Raw genomic sequence first — 27,902 nt, forward strand, 5'->3', positions numbered from 1 at the left:
TAAGACTGGACAGGCACCAGAGTCCCACTAAAATGAATCCTGTAGTCACAGCCAGTCCTCACAACCAATCAGCCTGAGGGTCAATCCTTCCCACTGACATGCCAACAGCAATCGTTGCTCAACTACAACAGGAGAGCACACACAACCCACACACGAGACACATCTGGTGCACCCAGCTCAGGTGACCAGGGAGACTACACCCTGGGCCCCACAGGATACCTACTACTTAAGGCCACTCCACCAAGACAGAGAGACATAGCAGACCTACCTAATATATAGAAACAAACACCAGGAGACAGCCAAAATGGGGAAACAAAGAAACGTGTCCCAAATGAAAGAAGAGAACAAAGCTTCAGAAAAAGAATCAAACAAAATGGAGACAGGCAATCTACCTGTCTCAGAGTTCAGATGCAGAGTTCAAAACACATAAGGATGCTCAGGGGCAGCCGGATGGCTCAGTTGGTAAGAGCGCGAGCTCTGAACAACAGGGTTGCCAGTTCAATTCCCACAGGGGCCAGTGAGCTGCACCCTCCACATCTAGATTGAAGACAACGAGCTGCTGCTGAACTTCCAGAGGGGCGGTCGGATGGCTCAGTGGGTTAGAGCACGAGCTCTTAACAACAAGGTTGCTAGTTCAATTCTGCATGGGATGGTGGGCTGCACCCCCAGCAACTAAAGATTGAAAATGGCGACTAGACTTGGAGCTGAGCTGCGCCCTCCACAACTGGATTAAAGGATAACTACTTGGAGCTGACGGGCCCTGAAGAAACACATTGTTCCCCAATATTCCCCAATTAAAAAAGAAATTGTTAAAAAAAAAAAAAGGATGTTCAATGATCTCAGTAAGAACTTCAACAGAGAGATAGGAAACATAAAAATGGAGATAGAAAACATAAAAAAAACAGAAATGAAGAATACAATAACAGAAATGAGAATATATTACAGGAAATCAACAGTAGGATGAGGCAGAGGATTGAATCAGAGATTTCGAAGATATGGTAGCAGAATACACGCAATCAGACAGCAAAAAAAAAAAAAAAAAAAAAAAAAGGAATCCAAAACAATAATAGTTAAGGGGCCTCTGGGACAATATCACGCATACCAATACTGGCAACATAGGGGTACCAGAAGGAGAAGAGAGAATTGAAAACTTATGTGAGGAAATAATGACAGAAAACTTCCCTAACCTGACAAAGGAAATAGACATACAAATCCAGAAAGCACAGAGTCCCAATCAAGATGAACCAAAGAGGCCAACACCAAGAAACCATAATTAAAATGCCAAAAGTTAAATACAAAGAGAGAGTCTTAAAAGCAGGAAGAAAAAGTAGTTAGTTACTTACAAGGGAACTCCCATAACATCATCAGCTGATTTCTCAAAAGAAACTTTGCAGAATAGAAGGGATTGGCATGAAATATTCAAAGTGAGGACCTACAACCAAGATTACTCCACCCAGCAAAGTTATTATTTAGAATTGAAGGACAGGTAAAGAGTTTCCCAGACAATAAAAAGCCAAAAGAGTTCATCACCACCACACCAATACTACAAGAAATGTTAAAGGGACTTCTTTAAGAAAACAGAAAAAAATTAAAAATTAAAAATATATATACATATGTAATAAAATGGCAACAACCACATTATCTATCAACAATTACTTTAAATGTAAATGAATTAAATAGGCCAGTCAAAAGAGAGGGTGGCTAAATGGATAAGAAAACAAGACGCTTACACATGCTGCCAACAAGAGACTCACTTCAGATCAAAAGACACACACAGACTGAAAGTAAAAGGATGGAAAAACGGGGAAAAAAAAATCTGGGGTAGCAATACTTACGTGTATACAGGAAAAATAGACTTTAAAACAAAGGCTGTAACAAGAGACAACGAAGAACCCAGTAATTCCACTTCTGGGTACTTATCCAAAGAAACCCAAAACATTAATTCAAAAAGACATATGCATGTACATGTTCCTTGCAGCATAATTTACAATAGCCAATATATGGAAGCAATCTAAATGTCCATCAATAGATAAATGCACAAAGAAGTGGTACATACATAAAATGGAATATTACTCAGCCATATTAAGAATGAAATCTTTCCACCTGTAACAACATGGGTGGACCTAGAGGGTATTTTGCTAAGAGAAATAAGTCAGACAGAGAAAGCAAATACCACATGATTTCACGTATATGTAGAATCAACATGGGTGGACCTAGAGGGTATTTTGCTAAAGAAATAAGTCAGACAGAGAAAGCAAATACCACATGATTTCACGTATATGTAGAATCTAAAACACAAAATAAATGAACAAATAAAACGGAAACAAACTCAAATAGAGAACATTTTGATGGTTGCCAGATGGGAGGCAGTTGAGGGATGGGTGAAAAAGGGAAAGGGATTAAGAAGTACAAATTGGTAGTTACAAAATAGTCATAGGTATGTTAAGTATAGCATAAAGAATAAAGTCAATAATATTGTAATAACTATGTATGGTGGCAGATGTGTACTAGATTTATAGGGCTGATCACTTCGTAAGTTATATAAATCTCTAATCACTATGTTGTACACCTGAAACTAATATAATACTGTATGTCAATTGTAATTGAAAAATAAAAAATTATTTTTAAAAATTAAAATAAAAAATTAATGTAACCAGAAAACAGTAAGACAATTTTTAAAAAATTATGTGTGTCCATGTACAATTCATAGGTTAACCCAAAACACCTGAAACATAGATTCAAAGGCATACAAATAACAAACCTGTCATAAAATCATGTGTTTAAGACGTAAGAAATACTGCTCTATATTAATAACAAGAAGACATTTATTTCCAAAGATAAACTGGTAATAACATTTGCTATGGTAATAAAATCTATAATATTAAAAGAAGTAATAGCAAGCCATGATGGATTTTCCTCATGGTAGAATAAAGAGTTTCACTTAAATTTAAGGGAAGTGTCACATTCTTGTACATGAAAAATCCCCTTTCCTGATTATCTTTCCAACTGTCTACAAAAAGATTCTGAACAACTAAATTCTCACCTATTCTTAAACAAGAATAAAATTATGCAAAAGAAATATGTATGGAAGATAGTCAACTTTATTGTAAACATTTGTTGTGAATTTAGTATTTGCCATATAACTTTGATTTTAATGTCATGGGGCAGAGATGTTAAGATAATTTGGAGTCAGGTAAATAGCGTGCCTATTTTTTCTTACTCTTTTTTTTCTTACTTTTTTTTTTTACTCTTTGACTCTTTTACTCTTTTTTACTCTTTTACTCTTTCTGACTCTTTGACTCTGTCCAAACTACTTAATCTCCCTGAACCTCACCTTATTTATAAAATAGAGAAAAAGCACCATCTATGAGATGTGATCAAACAATATGGCGAATGTTTAAAAACAATATGGAGCACTATCATGATGGAGAATGAAACCGTTTGTCCATTTCATGTTAATGCATTGTTCCTCATCCATGATTTATGGCACACTTTAAAACATACCTTCTCTCAACGATAGTTCACACCCGACTGCACTGAACAAGTTGAAACTTGTCACCCACTGTTACTAAGGTTTGACATACCCCTTCCTTTTCTAAAGATCCCTGCCTTTCCATTGCATGGCACTCAGCAGCAGCATTCACCGTATTATCACAACTGGAAAGGCTCATGTCACACATCGTTTCTCGTATGGAAATTTCTGTCAAATAAAAACATTATGGGGGTAACCAGTTGGCTCAGTTGGTTAGAGTGCAGTGCTCATAACACCAAGGTTGCTGGTTCAATTCCTACATGGACCAGTGAACTGCACCCTCCAAAACTAGACTTAAAACAATGACTTGACTTGGAGCTGAGCTGCGCTATCCACCAGATTAAAACAACTTGACTTGGAGCTGATGGGTCCTGGAAAAACACACTGTTCCCTAATATTTCCCAATAAAAATTTAAAAAAATAATAAAAGTGAACTGCTTTGGCTATGTCTTGCCAGAACCCCATAAAGACCATACTTTCCATTAAAAATAAAAACATTATGGTGTGTCCTCATCCTCCTTATTCACTGGATCTGGCCCCATGTGACTTCTGGCTCTTCCCCAAAGTCAAAATGACCATGAATGGTAAACATTTTGAATTGATTCAGGACATCGAGGCAGCCACAAAAGCACAACTAAAGATACTCCTGAAAGACGACTTACAGAACTGCTTCAGAAAATGGCAAGAACGATGGAATAAGTGTGTTCAAAGAGAGGGGGAGTATTTTGAGTAGGATTAATGACAATGTGTCTTACTCTATTTTTTAATTTAAATATTCACCATATTTTTTATCACACCTTGTATAACAGATAATTGTTATGACGATCAGTGAGAGACTCTCAGTTATAAAGTTCAGTGAGTCTTAATTTATACCATTACTCCGGTCTAAGTTAGCACCATCATTAATCTGCCTGCTTCTGCTTTAGCCCTTCTTCTTTCCATTTCCCAAACAGTGGTATTTTATATTTTACTACAAATAAAATTATGGTACTCTTCCAAAATGGCAGAGTATGGACCTCCAAAACTCTGCTCTTCCATAAGCAATAAGAACACAAGCAAAACTTGTGAAAATCAACTTTTTCAGAATTGTGGAAGTTAACCAACAACTTGCAGAAACACAAGAAGTGTTTCTTCAAGAGAAGCAGCTGAATCTCAAAGAACAGCAAATTTGTGGATTTTTACCTTATACTATTTTTATCCCCTTTCCCTAGCTCTGTGGTAGACTTGAAAACCAGCAGCCTTTCAAGCACAATACCTGAGAAAAACAGAAATTTAGTTAGTCAATGGAAAGGTTAGAATGGTTTGGAGTTCCCCAAAACACCCCATCCCCAGAAAATGATCACTATTTGACCTGTCTGGCAGCTCCTTAAGAAAGCTCCATTCACAGGACTTATTTCACCTGACTCAGATATAGCTCAGTGAAAACAGCCCTCTCCCCAGTGTGTCAACAAAATCAGTGGCAAGTGCTTAACATCACAGCAGCTTGAAGCAGTGATACAAATTGGATAAATAAGAGGCTAAAGAAAAACTTAAAAGAAAAATCTGGAGAGTTAGATGTTCATACGGGACTTTGGAAAACTCTAAAATATTCTTGGAAACCTAGGAATGTGCAGTCTTTGCACATGCCCAAGAAAGACCTGAGAATGTCTTAGTCTCTCACCTCTGGCTGAAATTGCAGTTCTACATAAGCATGATGTGAAGACTAAGACAGAATCATAAATTGCCATTGTAGAAGATAGGGCACAACACACACAAGAAACTCTTCAACAAAGGCTGGGAGACATTTAAGGAATCTCTGTGTAATCAATAGCTGACCACTAAACTAAACAAACAGAGACTTCAATGGCTACACATGACAAAGAACATAGACTAAAAAATTAGTCCAGGAAAGTCACTAACTCACAAAAAGCAACAGCAACAAATAGCAACAACAACAAACCCTTGGGGGTGGGGCAAATTGATTTTCAAATTGCTACATTGTATTACTTAAAATATCCAGTTTTCAACAACAAAAAATGAGGAGAAATACAAATAAACAGGTAAGCATGGCCCATACCCTGCAAAAAAAAAAGCAGGCAATAGAAATTATCCATAAGGAAATCCAGTCGTTGGACTTACTAGACAAAAACTTTAAATCAGCTATTAAACAAAACCATGTCTAAAAAAATAAAGTGTGAGCATAATGTCTCACCAAAGAGAGAATTTGTATGATTTAAAAGACAACAGTGGGGCGGCCGATGGCTCAGTTGGTTAGAGGATTGCCAGTTCGATTCCCACATGGGCCAGTGAGCTGCGCCCTCCATAACTAGATTGAATACAACAACCTGACACTGAACTGCCTGCTGGTGGGCAGCCGGATGGCTCAGTTGGTTAGAGCGGGAGCTCTTACCAACAAGGTTACCGGTTCAATTCCCACCCCCTGCAAATAAAGATTGAAAATTGCGACTGGACTTGGAGCTGAGCTGTGCCCTGCACAACTAGATTTAAGGACAGCAAATTGGTTTGGAGCTGATGGGACTTGGAAAGACACACTGGTCCCCAATACTCCCCAATAAAAAATTTTTTAAAACAAGACAATGGCACAAGGCAATAATTATAAGATTATGCTGATGAGCTTATAATGCATAAAGATATACTTTTTACAACAATATCACAACAAAAGAAGAAGAGAATAGAGCCATATTGGAGCAAAGTTTTTGTATACTGTTGAAATTAAACATATGTAAATTCAAACTGTATTGTTTTAAATTAAAATTGTAATTATAATCCCTACGGCAACCACCAAGAAAATAACTAAAAATACATATAGTAAAAGAAACAAGGCAATTTAACTGGCACATTAGGAAATATTTATTTAACATAAAAATGTACTGAAGGAAGAGAACAGAAAGACATATTAAAAAAAGACATATAGAAAAAACATATAGAAAACAAATAACAAAAAGGCAGGTATAAATCCTACCTTATCAGCAGTTACATTAAATATAAATGGATCAGACACTACAATCAAAGGGTAGGGATTGGCATAATGGATTTCTTTTTAAAAACCATTATGTAACTCTACACTCACCTTAGTTTCAAAGACATAAATAAATTGAAAGGAAAAGTATGGAAAAAATGGTTACATGCAAGCACTAACCAAAAAAGAGGTGGAGTGGCTATATTAACATCAAACAATATAGATTTTAAGACAAAAATTGTTGCTAGAGACAAAGAAGGATATTTGTAATAATCAATCTTTCAGAAAAGCATAATAATCATAAAAATATAAGCACTCAACAACAAAGCCTCCAAAATACATGAAGCAAAAACTGACAAAATTGAAGAGAAAAATAGAAAATTCAATAATAATAGTTCGAGACTTCAATACTAAACTTTTGGTAATGAACAGTACCATCAATCATACCAATAGAAAAGACTTGAACAACATTATAAACTAACTAAATCTAATAGACATACACAGAATACCACACCCAACAACAGCAGAATACACATTTTTCACAAGTGCACATGGAATATTCTTGAAGACAGATGATGTATTAGACCATAAAGGAAGCCTAAGTAAATTAAAAAGGATTGATACAATACAAAGTATGTTCTCTAAACACAATAGAATGACATTTGAAATCAATAACAGAAGAAAATTTGAAAAGTCACAAATATGTGGAAATTAAACATATTAATAACCTTTAACCAGACTGACCATAAATTAAATATGTCATCCAGTGATATCCCATCAGTCTTTGAATAAAATATTACCTCCCTACAATGGCTTAAAATGCCTTACATGACCAGCTCCTGGCTAACTTCACAACCTCATCCCTACCATCTCCTTTCCATTTACTCACTCACTGTGCTCCACTGGCCTCTAAGCTATGTTCTTTAACTAGCCAAATTCAAACTAGCTGTTAACTCTGCCTGGAATGCACTTTGCTCAGATCTTCACATTTGGTTCTTTCAGGTCTCACCTGAATCATCTCCTCCCATAAACTCTTCCATAACTCTGTCATTCCCTTTTCTCAGTACCCTCCTTCCCCTCAGTCTGTTTTAAATTGTCTTCAGAGCACTTACCACTTTCAAACATTTTCATATGTAATTATTATTTTATTTATTTTCTGCTTCTCCTCACTAGAATGTTAGTTGTAACTTTATTCCACCTTGTACATGGCTAGGTCACTAAAGTTTACAACAGAGCTTAGAACATAGAAATGCTCAATAAATAAGCTCATTTCTTCCTGAAGAAATGAACTGAAATTATAAGAAGTACATATACCCAAAAAGTGTATAATGAATACACACTCTTCAGATAATCTATAAAAATGCAGCTTTAAAACATTACTTTGTGTATTTCTGTTATTAAGCTCCAATGCATTTAAAACACTTTGTTTGCCTGTAATGACAAGTAAAGGGCAAATAAATCACAACTCAGACTCTGATTTATATTATAGGAAACTGAAACTGAATAGTCTCCTCAACATCACATGGACATATCAGTGTTAAAATCTGAAAGAGAATTCTGAACTCTTAGATTTCTTAATTGATGGGCTCCTTTGTCCAGGGAAGCAGAATAGCATACTGATTAAAGAAAAATTATTTGGAATCAGACAGACCTGGGTTAAAGTACAGCTCTCCCAGTTACAAGCTGGATGTGCTGGCAAGTTATTTAATCTCTAAGTATAAATGTTCTCTTTTTTGAAGTTGTAATAATAATATCTACCCCATAAGATTATTGTGAGTATAAAACTGATATGACAAATAAAAGGATTCAGACAATCCTTCCGTAAATAAGCATTCAATACGAGCTATTCTATTTTGTTACTATTATGATATAGGTAAACCAAAAGGAAACAGATAGCCAAGATGCTTTTTTTAACATTTTTCTTACATATAACTGTCATCAGGTATAATACCTGACAAATAAGGTACAATACTCTGTCATTAAGTATTATCTGTCATCAGGAATAAACAATAAGTGAGAATATAGGAGGAGCTTTAAATCCATGAAGAGACAGAAGGTGTTTATGGTGCACTTTAAAATTAATATGAAAGTCCTACTGTGAAATTTTCCCTTTAATAGTGTTACACCATTTGAAAATCTACCATTCCTCTGGGTTTCTCTTCCTATGGTACTCTTGAAGAATTTAACTATTTCTGAAACTCATAATTCACACTAAAATGACAGTAAATACTTCACAACTGAATTATCTGAAAAAATTTGATTCGAGAAAATTTCAGAACAGAAAAAGATAGAGGGTAAAAAGTCAAATTAAAATAGAAACAACTAAAACGGGATATGTTCTAAAACTGATTGTACATGAATATATACCATACTGTACATATTATCTGACAAAGAATACTGAGATAAATTATAAGGATGGCCACAAATTCTTACCTTCCTTTACATGCCTTTGGGTAATCCCCTCCTACAGTGGTTCTGAGCTTGGCCATGTGACTTGCTCTGGCCAAAGGGACAACATCAAATGTGGTATAAACAGACTCAAAAACTGCTTGTGCATTAGTGCTTCCATTCTTTTACAGTTTTTGGAATCCTACAAGTGCCATGTGAAGAAGCCCAGGAAACCTGCTGGATGATAAAAGACACATGGCCCAGTTGCTGCTGTTCCCCTAGCCAACAGCATACCAACTGTCAGATGTGTGAGTGAGACTGCCTTAGATGATCCCACCACCCATCAAATCTCTAGTTGACCTCAAGCACATGAGCGAACCCAGCAGAAATCAGTTGGGTCAACCCAGACCGGAAGAGCTCCCCAGCTGTCACACAGAACTTTGAGCTAAATAAATGGTTGTTATTTTAAGCCACAAAGTTTTGAAGTGATTTGTTACAGAACAAAAGCTGGCAGATACAAGTACTGATCAACAATACATTCCTTTCGTTTTTTTTCCTAAATCATGGAGAAGAGGTAGAATACCAAAACAATGAAAAAAAGTCAATATGCTAACTTTAAAGAATAATTCATTAAATATTGTTACCAGAGAAGACAGCAGAACTACGCTGACCTATAATAAATGCTTAATAGATATTTATTGAATTGAAATAAATGATGTATAGCCACATATAAAAGAGCAATAGAATCTGGTAAGTTATTCAAAAGATTATATATATTATCTATGCGGTAAAAAAAAACACAACAGCAACAATTCTTCCTCTTCTCTCTGCAACAAATATATCTTAATGGAGGATTTTATCCATTTTGGTATACTTTTTAAAAACAATCAGCAGAAATTGGAAGGATTCAGAAGATTACTAAGATTATTATAAGGGAAGAAAAATGCTCAAAAAGAACTGGGTAGGTTAACTAAACACTACATGTGTATAAATACAGAACAATCACTAACTTCATGACTATCATCATCATTAATGACCATCATGTATTAAGTAACCTGTGAAAAGCTCAGTGCTGGATGCCTAACGTTACTTTATTTAATCCTCAATACAACCCTTCAAGCTTTGTGATGTTAACTCAGTTTACAAATGGGAAAACTAAGGCTTATAGAAGTGAAGTAACATGGGGCGGGGGGGGGAGGGGGGGGCGGAAATCTAGGTCCAACTCCAAAGAACCAGCAGCCCTCACTTCATATGTATATTATTTTAATATACATGGATTTCAGTTACCAGAAATTAAATAACACCAGTTCCCTAATAATACAATTCAAATTTAAGTTACCACAGTATATTAACCTTGAGTAAACACGTAAAATACAAACTCCACTGCTAGCTCTTTGATCCACAATCACTTCATAACTAAGAAGTGTACATCATGACTAGTACCAGCCACATCACTTGTTTCAAAGTATGTTGGTGATTGGTCACTGCACATCTGTTACCCAGCTCATACACAAATAGCAAAGAGGTAGAAGAGTTGCCTCCTTATTTCTCAGTGATGTCCTTTCTTTCATTCTTGATATTGTTAATTTGTGTCTTCTCTCTTTTGTCTCATTTGTCTTTTATCTACCTAGAGGTTTAATTCTTTATTTCTTTCCAGACAATTAACTATTGGTTTCATTGATTTTCAGTACTGTACATTTTCTCTTTCATCAACTTCTACTTTTTATTATTTCCTTCTTTCTAATTATTTTACATTTAATTTGCTTTCCTCATTTCTTAAGATGGGAATTTAGGTCATTTATTTTAAATATTTCTTCTCTTTTTAATATAAGCATTAAAGCTAAAAGTTCTCTCCTAGCACCACTTTTGCTGCATCCCACAGATTTTGACATGATATATTTTCATTATCATTCAGAACATTTTGTGGTTTTTCTTGTGAGTACTTCTTTGATCCATGGATTATTTAGAAGTTTGCTGCTTGATTCCCTAATAAAAATAAAACTTAAATTAAAATGCAAAGACAGAGAATAGCAAAAATAACCTAGAAAAAGAACTGATGTTGAGACTTAAAATAAAGCTACGGTAATTAAGACAAGCATAAGAATAGACAGATCAATAGAACAAAACAGAGTCCAGTAATAGCCCCATACTTTTATGATCAAAGATAATTCAGTGGGAAAAGAATAGTCTTTTCAACTAATGTTACAGAGGTCGCTGGTTCAATTCCCACATGGACCAGTGAGCTGCACCCTCTACAGCTAAGATTGTGAACAAACGGCTCTCCCTGGAGCTCGGCTGCCATGAGTTGCTGCAGGCTGCTGTGCTGCCATGGGCTACCGTGTGTTGCCCTGAGTGGCTGGCAGCCAGCAAGAGCTGCCGTGAGCTGCTGTGAGCAGCCAACTGATGACCGGCGACTGACTGCCTCGGCCAGGAGGGAGCACAAGGCTCATAATACCAGCATGGGCCAGGGAGTTGTGTCCTACACAACTAGACTGAGAAACAACAGCTTGAACCGAAATTGGGGGTGGGAGGCGAAAGGAGGGGGGAAAAAAACCATGGTTATCTATATGAAAAAATAAATAAATAAATAAACCTTACCTCATATGTCACATCCCAAAATTAACTCAAAATGAATAATAGACCAAAAGGTAAAAACTATAAAAATTCTAGAAGAAAATATTAAAACTATAACCTTGAGTAAGACAAATATTTCTTAAACAGGACACAAAAAGAATGAACATAAACAGACAACAGCTAAGAGGCAGTTGGAGATAAGTATCATAATTTAGTAATAGGACTGGGCTTATTGTTTTGGGGAACTCTCATAGTGCTTTGTTAATACCTCTTTTGCAGCCCACATCACACCAAAATCATTCTTTCATTCATACAAAGTATACATGAATGAAAGACTCTCCATTCAATCTCTGGAGCCCTTGAATCTTTATATATAGAGAGAAACTGGAAGGTATGTTTTCCCACATCAAACTACACAACAATAACACTTCAGAGAAAGATTTCAGAAAGGCAAAGGATTATAATGAAAAAGTCAGTTAGAAAAGTCAAAATCAAAGGAAAAAATTGATGAAGTTTCACCACACATATCTTTATGACAAGAAAGTATAAGTGAACCTTCTTTTACATAATCAGTATACTCCTAGAAAAATAAGTATAAAATCAAGTTTTTATAAAATGAAACTTTATGTAGTGGAAACTTCTTTATAGATTAATTATATTATGAATCATTTTGTATAGGAAGATCCTTTCGTGACTTCAATAATAAACCCTAATTTATATTTTATATAATTCTAAATGTTCTTAAGTTAGCTGCTTAAAATCAACTATGGAGCTGAATAGTAATGCAAATTGTAAATATACAATAACTTCACTTATAAGGGGAAAAATCAGAGACTAAAACTTGATAAAAATTATCCTAAAAGGTTAATTTTCCATCTATAATCACAGAAGTTCACCTTTTTCAGCTTTATGTGTGTGTATAAAAATCACAAGAGGTTGACCAAAAAAAAGTGCAAGTGACATTTAAAAACTGAAAAAGATAAAAGTTTAAAGATGTTCACAAATATATGAAGGGTACAAATGGCTCCAAAAAGGAGATACTTAATTTGAAAATTAGGCTCTCTATATTTATCAGGCTCTTTGCATCAACCATACGCTTTTAAAAAAAAAGAAAAGAAAAAAAGACACATGCCAAGCCATGCTAGAATAATTTACTAATTTGAACCTTTTTTTAAAAAAAATCACAGTTATCCTATACCAAACATCTACTATGTATAAGTAACAAACTATTTAACTCTTAAATAACCTTACAAGATAAGTATTATTATACCATTTATCTTAACCACAAGAGGTCCAAGAGATTTACTCAGAGCCATATTGTCATTAATAGAAGAGAAAAAATTTAAACCTAGGTCTGTCCTTTGAAAACAGCATTCTAACTCCCAAATGTTGTCATATAACAATTTTTAAAGAGATTTTGTTTCATTTATAATAATTATAGTTATAAAAGAAATCCTTTAGGGAATTACAGAATACTAATCAATTCTTGAGGTAACAGCAATACTGGAAATGCCACTGAATGAGGCCAAAAATAGCTACCAGAGTTGAAGTATAAAGTAATATGACTGTGACATATTATTAAACAGTAAGAATCTTTTTTAAATCTCTAAGAAATATCCATTAACATTTGTTAACCCAACAGAAAGCCAAGAATAGGATCAAATGGTTTTGCATTCAATAAAAAATACCTCAAACACTTCAGTCACATCTTAAGAAACTGTTTCTAAAATACACCGGGGGTTAGGCAGTAAATAGACACACTGAAAATAAAGTATACAAGTATACAAAACAAAGATAACTCAATCCTCAAATTTTTCAAGGGAATACAGATAATTACAATGACTTACTAAAAAAAACGTTTCTCTGATTAAATACCATTCTGAAAAGACGTATGGACAGGGAATAAAATTAGTTATTTTAAATTGAAGGAAAGAAACATGATCATCATACTCTATCTAAAACATCTGTGCAAAAAAAAGACATCCAATATCTATCTAAGTAATTACAATGTGTCCTATCAAGAACCTGAGTGAAAAAAATTCAAATCTCAAACATACAGGAAAAGAATTAAACTTGGACATGCAAAGCCTATTTCCAAAGCATAAAAAAAGGAAGCGATTCACTAGTGTACCTGCTCAATGAAGCCATTTTACATTTTGCCAAAGTACAGACTATTAAAATATTAATAACTGCACTGAGTCAATAAAATGTTACATTAAAATAAGAAATCAGCACAAAAGATTCTAAGAAAGTAAATGAAATTTCTACCTTCGGCCATTTGGGATTGAGAAGTCGAGCTTTGATTGCATCATCCAGTGCCTTGTCATACTGCTGGATTTTCATATATGCTGCAGATCTATTGCTGTATAAGATGCAATTCTGAGGGTCAACAGCCAGGGCTTCGTTGTACAGAACAATAGCCGTGTGGAAATCTCCATCATGACAGGCCTGGTTACTTTGACGAACTTTCTCAACAAATTCAGCTTTGCTCAGCACTGGCCCATCAGGACTCCTCTGGCCAATAGTCTTAGCACCAAAGAGAGGAATCTACAAACAGAGACAATTTATGAGACAAAATATGGATAATCCAGAGGGGTTCCTTGTCTGAATTTCAAGAGAACACAAACATTGTTCATGGTCTACTTTATATGATAGTTAACTTTTGTGCCCTGTGATAAAAGTGAACTGGCATCTCAAAATGCTTAACCATAGAGCTGGGAGGACTATGGGGTGAAGCTGGGCCCCCTTGTTAACTCTCTAGTCCTGACTTCCTGTTAAAACTTTGTGGTAACTTCCAGGGGAAGGATGCTAAAATAGAATAGCCATCTTGGAATTGGGGCTTTTTGCTTCTTCATGTGGGCAGCCGGTCAGGAGTGTGCATTTGCACATTCCTGGAATGACCCTGTTTCTTTTTTCTTTTCCCAAATAAACCGTTCTTTTGGTAGATTTTCTGCAGTTATTTTTTGCCAGTTAATACCTGAAAGACAATACACTTTCCGGGAAGCAGCCAACATAATGGCTTGAGTGCCTATGTATGAGTGTATGTGTGTGTGTGTTTATATGTATATACATATAGTTATAAACTTACATATTTATATTTACATATTCATACATTTTTATTGAATTAATGAATAAATGCAAAAGGGTACTCAAGCTTTTCCTTGACAATTTAAAGTTATACTAAGAGAAGGACCAAAATACTAACTTATATGGATAATATAATCTCAACTATGTTAAGATGGTGGAACTAAAGAGAATAACGAAAGGAACAAGATCAAAATATATTAACTAGGCTAAGTTATCTTTGAACATAAGATTGTAGATTGTTTTTATTTTCTTAAAATTTTTTCTTATCTAAAAATTAGGCAATGAGCATATGTAAGTTTTAAAATAAAAATAAACTTAATAGATTTTAATGTACCAATGAATCTTTTCAGATTGGCAAATTTGGGACTGTAATTTGGCACCTAACATGGAATTTCAAATACAAACAGCAATTTTTGGAAATCACCAAAAAGAAAAAAAAAAATCTATCAGAAATTATGTCTTAGCAATTTAAGACCTGTTTTGATGTTGATTTTTCGAAATCACTAAGTTTTCTATGACTTTATAGCACTGACCTTAAAACTAAAGGGAGGGGAACGGTTGGCTCAGTTAGAGCACAAGCTCTGAGAAACGAGGCTGACGGTTCAATTCCCACATGGTCCAGCGAGCTGCGCCCTCTGCAACTAAAATGAAGTCAATGAGCTGCCGCTCAGCTCCTGGGTGGCCAGATAGTTCAGTTGGCTGGAGTACGTCCTCTCAACCGCAAGGCTGCTGGTTCAACTCCTGCAAGGGATGGTGGGCTGTGCCCCCTGCAACTAACAATAGCAACTGGACCTGGAACTGAGCTGCGCCCTCCACAACTAAGATTGAAAGGACAACAACTTGACTTGGGAAAGTCCTGAAGTACACACTGTTCCCCAATAAAGTCCTGTTCCCCTTCCCCAATAAAAATCTTAAAAAAAAAAAAAAAAAACTAAAGGAAGAGAATCAGTCAAATATTATTCTCTTTTTTGTTTTTTATTGGGGAACATTGGGGGACAGTGTGTTTCTCAAGGGCCCATCAGCTCCAAGTCATTGTCCTTCAATCTAGTGGTGGACGGCACAGCTCAGCTCCAAGTCCAGTCACCGTTTTCAATTTTTAGTTGCAGGGGGCACAGCCCACCATCCCATGTGGGAATTGAACCGGCAACCTTGTTGTTGAGAAGCTGCGCTCTAACCAACTGAGCTATCCGGCCGCCCCTCCGGAAGCTCAGAGGCAGCTTGTTGTCTTCAATCTGGTTGTGGAGGGCACAGTTCACTGACCCATGTGGGAATCGAACTGGCAACCCTGTCCTTCAGAGCCCGAGCTCTAACCAACTGAGCCATCAGGCCATCTTTATTCATTTTAAAACAGGAAAATTATGAACTGCAATAGCGTCCCAAAGGAAGAAACTTAAGACAGCAGTATCAAGAGAGACAGTCTGCAATTCTAAGCAGGCTTGCCCTAAGTGAAACTAAAACAAGAGTGTAATTTTCTTCCCTAATGTCTTCCTTTAAAACTCAGTCCAGTCCCTCCATTCAAAAAAGGACAGATCTACCGTGTTTCCCCGAAAATGAAACCTAGACAGACAATTAGCTCTAATGCATCTGATATTATATTGTATTACATTATATTACATTACGTTACGTTACGTTACGTTACGTTACGTTACATTACATTACATTATATTATATTATATTATACTGGGTCTTACTGGTAAAATAAGACCAGGTCTTATATTATTTTTTGCTCCAAAAGACACATTAGAGCTGACTGTCCGGCTAGGTCTTATTTTCGGGGAAACAGTAATATATAACACACCAAGAGTACTTTTGTACTAAGAGTACAAAAGTAAAAGACTGGAGGAATCTGCATTACATTAAAAAGAACAAAGTCCACAGAGAGGAAGAAGAAAGGCAGAGCTAATTTCCCACATTGGCAACCACTATTTTTCCTCTGTTTACAGGGATATCATGTCCTAGATTTCTTGAAACATTAAAATATCCTAAAAGTTTCAAATATCAGTGTCCAAGTTTATCCCTCAACTTCCTCATACTGGAAGTGGCTAACCAATAATGTATTCTGGTTGGTTGTGTTTTTTTTGCAGCTTATGATCGTGAAGCATATTGCTTGAAAGTAAATGGACTATGTAACATTAACCAACAAAAAGTATTTCCTGGAAAAAGTTTTGGTTTTTAATTATTTTATCCATATCATCAAACCAATGTGTAAAACACTGACAATGTATAAGACTAATTTTATTTTGGAAAATACAGTCATTGTGACAATAATTAAGGGTAGTACTAGCCATAAATTATAGAAACAAATGCTACATTTAAAAATTCAGAAGTACAACATAAAAATAGCAATAACAGCCTTTAAAAGTAAAATGGTTAGGTTCATATATGGCCCAAAAGTGAAAAAAAAACATGATCCTACTATTACAGCATTCCCTACTTCTCAGAGTAATAATTTTGGTTCAATGCCAACACAGAAAAGAATCAAATTAAGAAAAGAAAGGATCAGCACTCTATTAACTACATCTATAGTAACATAAACTAACATTGCCCATAATATTTTCTATAGAACCCCTAGGTCCTCGGGATACTGGGATGAACAAAGTTAAATAAGTTTCTTCTTTAGTGGAAGACCTCTCAAGAGCTATTATCGTACACATTGTGAATGTGAGAGGGGAGATATCTACATTATGAGATCAAAGGACTTTTTGGTAGAGTACATAACTAGACCAGAAATTGCTTGAAACACTGATGTAAAAACTATCAAATAAGGCCTCCGAGAGCACAGAAAAACACTACGCAAAAGTTAGTGCTAGTGCAGAAAGACTATAACTACTAGAGGAGAACTCCAACACCATCATCACCACCAAGTGTTCACAAATTTAAGAGAAACATGCACTCTAGCAAGTATACACAGAAGCTTCTAACTTGTCAAAATATGCCTGTGTCTACTCAGCTGGTTATAATACGGTCTGTAGGAGGCTAAGAAATAGTAATTTTTGTGTATGGTTAAAAAAGGAATATAATTTCCCTAGTCCTTCTCTATTTTCTTTGTAGTTGATAAACTTGGAATAACAGAGAAAAGATTTTTGCACGTATTTCTCAGTTTACACCTACAGTACTTGGAACAACTGGCCATATTACATTCAGAGACTATTAGAGTGAACAGTACTACCTAAGGAGATAAAGACAAATTTCTGAATTACTCATTTAATTAAACTATTATATTCTTTCTTCCCTCAAATATTTCATATATGTACAGTTTATAGGTTTCAACATATATTAACATTGTTGATATTTTCCTCTGACCCTGTGACAAACATCTCAAAAGGGTAAAGGGAGTGTCAATAACATATGGACCAAAGAAGCTCTGAATATTCAGCCACATATAATTACTAAACATAGTTCCAGCCTTGTTATAAAATTTGGTTATTCAAATGATATAGAAAAATACTTATCATCTATTATATAAAAAAATTATAGGTAAACCAAAGAATTAAACGTTTAAAATAAAATTATAAAATTACTAAAATGAAACAGAATCATTAGCATATGAACTGAGGAAGGCCTTTCTAAATACAGCACAAAACCTAAAAACATAATGGAAAAGACTTATAAATTTGACAATATAAATTTTAAATATCTGTATAAAAAAGATTTAAAAAAGCAAAAAGATGAGTAACAAATCAGTAAAATAAACTATTTGTAGCATGATAAGAGGCTAATTTTACTATGTATATAAAAATATCCTGCAAATCAATAAGAAAAAAAAATCCAATGGAAAAAATGAACAAAGAATATGCACAGACAGATCACAAGAAAGGAAATACATATGGCTGTTAAGCATATTTTTAAAATGTGTGACTTCAGTTATTTTAAAATAAAATTAAACGTCAAGATCTCATTTTTCTCTTCCCGTACTAATAAAACTTATCGGTACACTTTAATGGTAAGGCAATAAAAACAGTTACACTCATACATTGTTGGTGAGAGTGCAAATTGATAGGATTTCTTTATAGAACAATTTAGGGATACCTATAAAAATGTAAAAGGTACATATTCTTTGAAATCTAGAAATGTTTTCCACTTCTGGCAATTTATGTACAGATACATTTACCTATGTAAATGAAGTCACATATGCAAGGATATTCATAACAGTATCATTTGTATTAGCATGAGGTTAGAAATAACCTACATGTTAGACAACAGAAAATAGATAAATTAGTTTTAACAGATCCATATAATTGATACTACAAATCTAGCTCAAAGAATGAGTCAGGGTAGCATTTGAGATCTTGCTCCCCAGCATACATCATCAGTTTGACTCAAATAAACTCATAAAAATTCTCTAAAAAAAAAAAAAAAAAAAAAGAATGGGGGAGATTTTGCATAGTGATATGGAAAAAGAAAAAAATCAAGACGCAGAACAGATATATACAATACATTATCTTCAATGAAAAAAAGGGAAGGAAATAATGCATACATGTACACACACTTACATGTTTAAGTATACGAGGTATGATCAAACAATATGGTGAATGCTTCAATAAAAAAAATTTATTCCAGTAAAAGACACATTGCCATTAATCCCCCTCAAAAAACTACCCCCTCAGTTTGAACACACTTATCCCATCATTCTTGCCACTTTCTGAAGCAGTTCTTGAAGTCCTCTTTCATGAATGTCTTTAGTTGCGCTGTCGTGCCTGCCTCGATGTCCTGAATCAATTCAAAACATTTTCCTTTCATGGTCATTTTGACTTCGGGGAAGAGCCAGAAGTCGCACGGTGCCAGATCCGGTGAATAAGGTGGATGAGAACACACCATAATGTTTTTACTTGACAGAAACTGCCGTACCAGACGCAATGTGTGACACAGAGTGTTGTCATGATAGAGGATAAAGACACTCAGAAAAGAAGACTTCCAGAACTGCTTCAGAAAGTGGCAAGAATGATAGGATAAGACTGTTTGAGGCAAGGAGGAGTATTTTGAGGAGGATTAATGGAAATATGTCTCTTAGTGTAACAACTTTTTTATTTAAATTTCACTGTTTTGTTTTGTTTTGTTATCACACCTACTATATGGGTTAATCATGCCAGAAACAATATATAAAAAAGTAGAATAACAGCCTCAAAAGATACTTGTTTGAGGACTGGAAAGTAGTGATAGGAAAGAGACCAACTTTTCAATTTTGTACTATTTGATATTTTACATATGCATATGCCACGGATGCCAAAAAAAAATGTATACATATTTTAAGAGCTGTTATCTTAAAATTTTAAGAGCTGTTATCTTAAAATGTGTATACGTGTTTTTGGCACCCATTGTTTTGGCACCCTCTGTATATAACCTACTTTTTTCAAAATACAAAAAAAGAAATCATTCTGAAAACAGAGCATAGCTTACTTTTATATATCAGAGCACCCATAGTTGTAGAATCTGTTTGCTTTCTAAGGGTGACCGGCTGAGAAAACAAAAGGGAGTTAAAAACCGGCCATTGCGGGGCCGGACCGGTGGCTCAAGTGGTTGGAGCTCCCTGCTCCTAACTCCGAAGGCTGCCGGTTCTAGTCCCACATGGGCCAGTGGGCTTTCAACCACAAGGTTGCCAGTTTGATTCCTTGAGTCCCGCAAGGGATGGTGGGCTGCGCCCCCTGCAACTAAGATTGAAAACGGCACCTTGAACTGAACTGCCGCTGAGCTCCCGAATGGCTCAGTTGGTTGGAGTGCGTCCTCTCAACCACAAGGCTGCTGGTTCGACTCCCACAAGGGATTTGCCCCCTAAACTTAAGATTGAACACAGCACCTTGAGCTCAGCTGCATCCCAGATGGCTCAGTTGGTTGGAGCGGGGGCTCTCAACCACAAGGTTGCCAGTTCGACACCGCCTGCAACTAACAAGGGCAACTGGACCTGGAGCTGAGCTGTGCACTCCACAACTAAGACTGAAAGGACAACAACTTGAAGCTGAACAGCACCCTCCACAACTAAGATTGAAAACCACAACTAAGATTGAAAAGGACAACAATTTGCCTTGGGGGAAAAAAATCTTGGGGAAAAAAAAGTCCTGGAAGTACACACTATTCCCCAATTAAAAAGAAAAAAAAAAGTTCTGTTCCCCTTCCCCAACTTAAAAAAAAAAAAAAAAAACAGCCTTTGCAACCTGTCCCACAGCTGCATAAGCCTACAGGAAGGGGGCTACCACTTTCTAAATCTCACAAAGTCACTCTCCACTCACCAAGCTATTCTTATGTCTAGAGAGTACGACCTTTTTGAATTCACACAAAGGCCCCCAAATACAGAAGCAAAGGCTATATATTAGTTGTGTATTTTAAAACCAAATAAAATAGACAAGACAAAATTTCACCAGAGAATTGATCATATAATAAAGAATTCAATGTACATTCCAAAACTAAAATATATAATACGTGAAATTGAGAACTTTGTGGATGAGTTATAAGATTTGACACAACAAATGACAGGATTAATAAACTGGGGGAAAAGTCCATAAAAAATACCCCAAATGAAATATACCCAAAAAGAAACAGAAAAGGGGAAAAAAAGGTCGGTATGTAAGAGACATGAGGAACATGTTCAAGAGGTCTAACACACATATAATTGGAATTCCAGAAGGACAGAGAAGGGAATAGAAGCAACCTTTGAATACCTTGTGACCAAGAATTTTCTAAAACTGATGAAAGACATCAACTCATAGAATACTGAACCCATTGCTTCAAGAATTTCACCCAACCCCAAGATACCACCAAAAAAAATCTACACCTACACACATCATAGTCAAACTGCTCAAAACCAAAAACAAAGAGAAAAATGTTAAAATAGACGGGGAAAAAATAAGACACATTACTTTCAAAAGAGCTACAAGCAGTGAACTCAATAGCAATGACAGGAGCTGAAATAGTAGCTAACCTAAAATTCTGTACTCAGAGAAAATATTATTCAAATACGAAGTTGAAATAGGGACCATCAGACATTGCTGGTGGAATTTAAGATGGTACAGCCACTGTGGAAAACAGTTTGGCAGGTCCTCAAAAGTTAAACATAGAGTTATTACCATACGACCCAGCAATTCCACTCCTAGAAATCTACTCAAATGAACTGAAAATATATGTACACACAACAATTTGTACACAAATGTTCACAGCAGCATTATTTATAATAGCCAAAAAATGAAAACAACCCAAATGTCTACCAAATGATGCATGAAAAAACAAAATGTGACAAAGCCATACAATGGAACCATAAAGACGAATAAAGTACTAACACACATTACAACATAAACCTTTAAAACACTATGTTAAGTAAAATAAGCCAAACAGAAACGGCCATAAATTGTATAATTCCATTTATTTTAAATGTCCATACTAGGCAAACTCACTGAGACAGAAAGTAAATTAATGGTTGCCAAAGGCTAAAGGTAGGGGGAAATGGGAAGTGACACCTCACAAATAATGGATTTCTTTTGAGGGTGATGGAAATGTTGTAGAATTAGATAGTAATAATGGTCGTGAATAAAGTAAAAAACATTGAATTGTACACTTTAAAATGGTGAAATTTTATGGTATATTAATTATATCTCAATTTTTTAAAATGTAAAATAAATATTTGTTCAAACAAACAAAAACTGAGGGAATTCACCAACAGCAGGCCTACACTGAAAGAAATACTGAAGGAAAATGATCTTAGACAAAAAGATGGAAATGTAGTAAGGAAGGAATAATACTGGAAAGGGTAAATATAAAACAACGTTAGCTATACAAAATATATACTGTGATGTCTTGTGAAGTTTAAGATATATATACATATGTAACACAAAATATAGGATGTAATAAATGGAGCTAAATTCCCTGAAGAGGTGTTTCTCAAATATATATATATACACACACATACACACACACACACACACATACATATAAATCAACTGAAAATCTTGTTAAAAATGCAGATTCTGATTCACTAGGTTTAGGATGGGGCCTGAGATTCTGCCTTGCTAGCAAGCTCCTGATGTACTGATATTGTTGGCCTACATACCATCTTTAAGTATCAAGGATCTAGCAAAATCAGGTAAGTAATGAAAATATTAATTTTATTAGACCATATTAAGTCAAGGATGCATGCCATAATCACTAAGGGAATAATAAATGAAGAGTAAAAAGCTGTTTAACTAAAAAGTTAATAGAAAAATAATAAAATAAAAATTTTTTGATTAAGCCAAAAAGTAGAAAAAAAGAAACATTAAAACTAGTGGGCAATAAATATAAGAACTAAAAGTCCTAGAAGAAAACAAAGGAAACAGGTTAGGAAAAGATTTCTTAGCTAGAACACACTAAGATGATCTACCATATACTAAGCAGTCTCGTAGGGATAAAATCTGTACATAGCGAATAACAGTAAAAGCGGCTTGCCAAGAAAACCCTGGCTCCATCAGTAACAAGCAGACTCAAGCAGTTCTTTATGTCTTGTAAAGCCCTATGATTCTGGCGGGGGGGGGGGGGAGAATCTTCCTCACCAGGCCAGTGATCATACCAGTGACCCCCAACAGAGATCCTCTAGATTAGGGGTGTCCAAACTGCGGCCCGCGGGCCAACTGCGGCTCGCAATCCATTGTTAATTCGCCCGCAGCAAATTCAAAAAATATATTTAGTTTACTTAAATAAACCAGGTGAGACAATACGTACTTCACCTCCAGTGAGTGGCCCAGCTGTAAACAGTTGAAAAAAGTTTGGACACCCCTGCTCTAGATCAAAGAAGGACAAATCAGAAGACAGTAAGGAAATTGGCCACGCCAATAGATAAGGAACTGGGTATCTAGAGGAAACGAAATAAAAGCAGTAAGGGCCAGGCATGTTTGAGGAACAACAAAATGACCAGTGTAGATGAGGATAGGATAGAAAGTAAACGCATTTAAGGTCATACGGGTAACTAGGGTGCAAACCGTTTAGAGCTGCACTATCTAAGTAGCAATATGTGGCTACTTAAATTTTTATTTTACTTAATTAAAATTAAAGATTCAGTTCCATGAATGTACTAGCCACACTGCAAGTGCTCAGTAGATTACACATGTAGCCAGTAGCTACCAAATTGAACAATGTAGATATAGAATATTTCCATCTTCAAAAGTTTTATTGGGCAGAGCTAGTTTAGAGCTTTGTTGGCTAGAATAAAGATACTTATAGAAACTAATACAAGAGTCTAAGAGAAAACTAGATACACCATGAGAGGTCATCAGCTCTCAACACTAAAGCAGAGATGCCATTTAGCCTTACAATAAACTGCCAATCCTTAGGGAAATTAAGTGAACAGTTCCCAACTCTTCCTTACGTGATCTTAATAAGCATCCTTGAAAAGGTATTCCATTGTCCAACAATTTGGGGAAAATTAATATAAATAATTTGGGGGAAATTCTTCACATCTTTGAAAATTTCATTTCTTAAGATTTCAAATCTATTTTAGCTGATTCTAGAACAACAGTTACCAACACTTTAAAATACTTTGGAAGAAAACAGATTTGGTTACTGTAAGCCTTCCTCAGAACCTTTAATTTGACAATGAATATTGTGAGTTTCCAAGAAAAAGACAGAATATACATTTTTCCAAGTAAGAATTATTATTGTAATCATTGAGCATTCTGTGCTTTACATATGTTAAGTTAATATTCTAGGTGCTTTACATATGTTAACTTATTTAATATTCACAAAACCCTATGAAATAGAAACTATTTCCCCATTTTTAGATTAAAAATCAAGGCACAGAAAGGTTAAATAACTTGACTAACAAAAAGGAAGTGTGTGACTGTAATAAACTAATGAGCAGGGGAGCTGTTTCAAACCCAGGAGGTCTGGCTCTGGAGTCCATAATCTTATCATGATCAAAAATTATGGTGAATGTTTAAGTAAAAATTTATTACAGTAAAAGACACATTGCCATTAATCCTCCTCAAAATACTCCCGCTCGCTTCGAACACATGTATCCCATCATTCTTGCCACTTTCTGGAGCAGTTCTGGAAGTCGTCTTTCGTGAATGTCTTTAGTTGCGCTGTCATGGCTGCCTCGATGTCCTGAATCAATTCAAAACATTTACCTTTCGTGTTCATTTTGACTTTGGGGAAGAGCCAGAAGTCACACGGTGCCAGATCCAGTGAATAAGGTAGATGAGGACACACCGTAATGTTTTTATTTGACAGAAATTTCCATATACCAGAAGCGATGTGTGGCACAGTGCGTTGTCATAATGGAGGATGATTTACAGCACACTTTAAAACACACCTTCTCTCCACTTAGCTCACACCTGACTGACTACACTGAACAAGGTGAAACTTGTCACACAGTTACTAAGGTTTGACGAGCTGCTTCCTGTATTGAAGATCCCTGCCTTTCCATTGGATAGCACTCAGCAGTAGCGTTCACCGTATTTTTTTTATCACACTTCACATACTTCCTCTCAGAATTATTTGAAAACATAGTATTATTCACCTCCCATAATATTTTATTCACTTCCCTAACATCTTGCAGAACTTCATACCTACCGTTTGGGAAATGCTAAAAGACTACTTAATATCTAGGCCTGTCTCTTTCTTGCAGCCTCAATAAACCATGCTAGAATTATCCCAAAAATGATTTTGCTTATTTAAAAACATCCCAGTCCCTAGTTTTTAAATTTTGTAACCTGTGAGGTTTGTTTTGTTTTGTTTTCTGTTTTAAGAAAGGCTAGATGAGTCAGCTCCAAACTGCATTTATCTGTTAGTTCCCAGTTTCATGCCAGTGAATAACAGAATCTATACTCAAACCATTCAATAAAAATTCTGATTTGGAGATTTACTACAACATAAATCTGATATTCATAAGCTAGTATTTCTACACTGCTCTATTCACTTGAGATGGTTATAAATAAGTCAATACCATTTTATTAGGTAAACAACTCCCTTCTTTTAAAGCTAATATGGAAAATAGTTTGACTTGTTTAGTCATAACAAGATATTCAAAATACACAAGGTCAGAATTAATTATTAAAATTTCAAATTCAACCAACTTACAAATACATGTAACTTAAATATTTAACATGTAAGCATGAATAATTTATATTATCACATGCCAATAAATTTTAAAAGCATTGTTTTTCAGCAATTGTGACAAACAGAAATTCCTGAGGCTATTTCTGGTCTCTGAATTTATTGGCACTTTAACATTCTTCTTTTTTGATAGGCATTTTGTGAGAGGTGAACCAGTGAATAAAAACCACTACATGACCTTGTTCCTGTTAAAATAGTCATTTTTGTAAAAGTAAAATCATGACTCTCATACAAATGTATAATGAATATATATCAAAGACTTTATGGAACGCATTACTGAGTGACCCAGTAAAACATTACAACCAATTCAGGGCAGAATTCAAAGTACCAAACATTTATAGACAATAAGAAACACTGCAATGAATTTCTAAACAGATGCAAACTGACTTTTCAGGGGAGGAGGAGAGTGGTATCAATTACCCCTCACCCTGGAAAGAACATTTGCATTATCTCTGGACAAGAGTAATTTTCACGGCTATCAGTTATCTACAATGCACAGGGCTATAAGGTTGTTCAAAGACAATAAAAGGCACACACTTCATAGAGTCAGATAACCCAGAAGCATACACTGAATCCCAGACCATCTAATTTTCCACTTAGAACACCCCATAATCTTTTTCCAAGTCCATTTCAAGTCTTTTACAATTTTTCCTGACAGTCCCAAAGTGAAGTATATTAGAATGCAGGAAAAGGAACTATCTTTTATTGAAATAATTATGATCAAAAGAAGCCTGCCATGAGATAATTAGAAGGAAAGGGTGCCACAAATAAAAACACTCAATCCAGCAAGAACCTAGAAATGCATAATTAATAAAAATATAATGCTCTGTGTACTCACATCATTTAGGGAGAATGAAGCCTAGATCAAAGCATAGAAGTAGAGGATTCTGAACTTCACAGTCACCAATACTCTTACAAAACCTGTATCTCGGTCCAATGTAAGAGTCATGGCTGGCAAGAATAATCGTTGATCACCAGACAAGTAAGTCTTCTCTGAGCCTTGAAACAGGATTATATTCTAACCCATTCTCTCACCTCCATCTTTTTTAAATTAATTCTTAGAATTTGAAAGCACTTTTCGAAGATCTAGATCAGGGCTCAGAAAACTTCAGTGTATGTGTGAAATCTGGCCTGTGGCTTGTTTTTGGAAATAAAGTTTTATTGGAACAGAACCACACCCATTCATTTATACATTGTCTATGGCTCCTTTTGCACTACTGTGTTTCCCCGAAAATAAGACCTAAACGGAAAGTAAGTCCTAACGTGATTTTTCAGGATGACATTCCCTGAACATAAGCCCTAATGCGTCTTTTGGAGCAAAAATTAATATAAGATCGGGTCTTATTTTCGGGGAAACATGGTATATTGGTAGAGTTTAGTAATTGCAATGCAGACCATACAGCCCAGAAGGCCTGAAGTATTTACTATGTGGCCCTTTATAGAAAAAGTTTGCAAACTTCTGATCTAGATCGATTACTGCCAATACTTTCTAGTTTCCTGACCTCTTTTGAGCATCAGAATCTTTTTCTAATCTCTTAATTGTACACTTTGAGACTGCTAATTGAGAAAATACAAACAAATAGCAAAGGCTACTCTGAATTCAGTATTGCCTTTAAATACATGTATATTTCATGAATCAAAACAGTACCTACCAGGTCTGACAATTAAATTCGCAAATTTGTTACAAGGATGTTGCTAACCTTTTCTGATACCAGAGGGATTATTCATTATGAATTTGTACCAACTGGACAAACAGTTCACCAAGTTTACTATTTGGAAGTGCTGAAAAGGCTGCGTGAAAAAATTAGAGGAAAACGACCTAAACTTTTCACCAACAATTCATGGCTCTTGTATCACAACAATGCACCAGCTCACACAGCACTCTCTATGAGGGAGTTTTTAGCCAGTAAACAGATAACTGTATTGGAATATCCTCCCTACTCACCCGATCTGGTCCCCAATGACTTCTTTCTTTACGCAAAGATAAAGGAAATACTGAAAGAAAGACATTTTGATGACATCCAGAACATCAATACGAAGACCGCTCTGATGGCCATTCCAGAAAAAGAGTTCCAAAATTGCTTTGAAGGGTGGACGAGGCGCTGGCATCACCACATAGCTTCCCAAAGGGAGTACTTTGAAGGTGACCATAGTGACATTCAGCAATGAGGTACATAGCACTTTGTCTAGGATGAGTTCGTGAACTTAATTGTCAGACCCTGTAAATATATTTTGAAAACAGAAGCTTGTATGTAAACCAGTTATTTTATTTACTCAGTCTCGATAAGT

At 35.4% G+C, this 27,902-nt stretch overlaps 1 protein-coding gene across 2 annotated transcripts in view; it reads right to left on the reverse strand.

The window, feature by feature from the left end:
• TTC28 (tetratricopeptide repeat domain 28) overlaps positions 1–27,902 on the reverse strand; it is a 617,832-nt gene that overhangs the window by 572,615 nt on the left and 17,315 nt on the right. For both annotated transcript variants that reach the window (XM_081037616.1, XM_081037615.1), the window contains exon 2: positions 13,722–14,000. In XM_081037616.1, the coding sequence (XP_080893742.1) occupies positions 13,722–14,000 (279 nt within the window). The remainder of the gene's footprint in view (positions 1–13,721; positions 14,001–27,902) is intronic.

This window comes from Rhinolophus hipposideros (assembly GCF_964194185.1).
Source record: "Rhinolophus hipposideros genome assembly, chromosome: 24".
NCBI classification, from domain to species: domain Eukaryota; kingdom Metazoa; phylum Chordata; class Mammalia; order Chiroptera; family Rhinolophidae; genus Rhinolophus; species Rhinolophus hipposideros.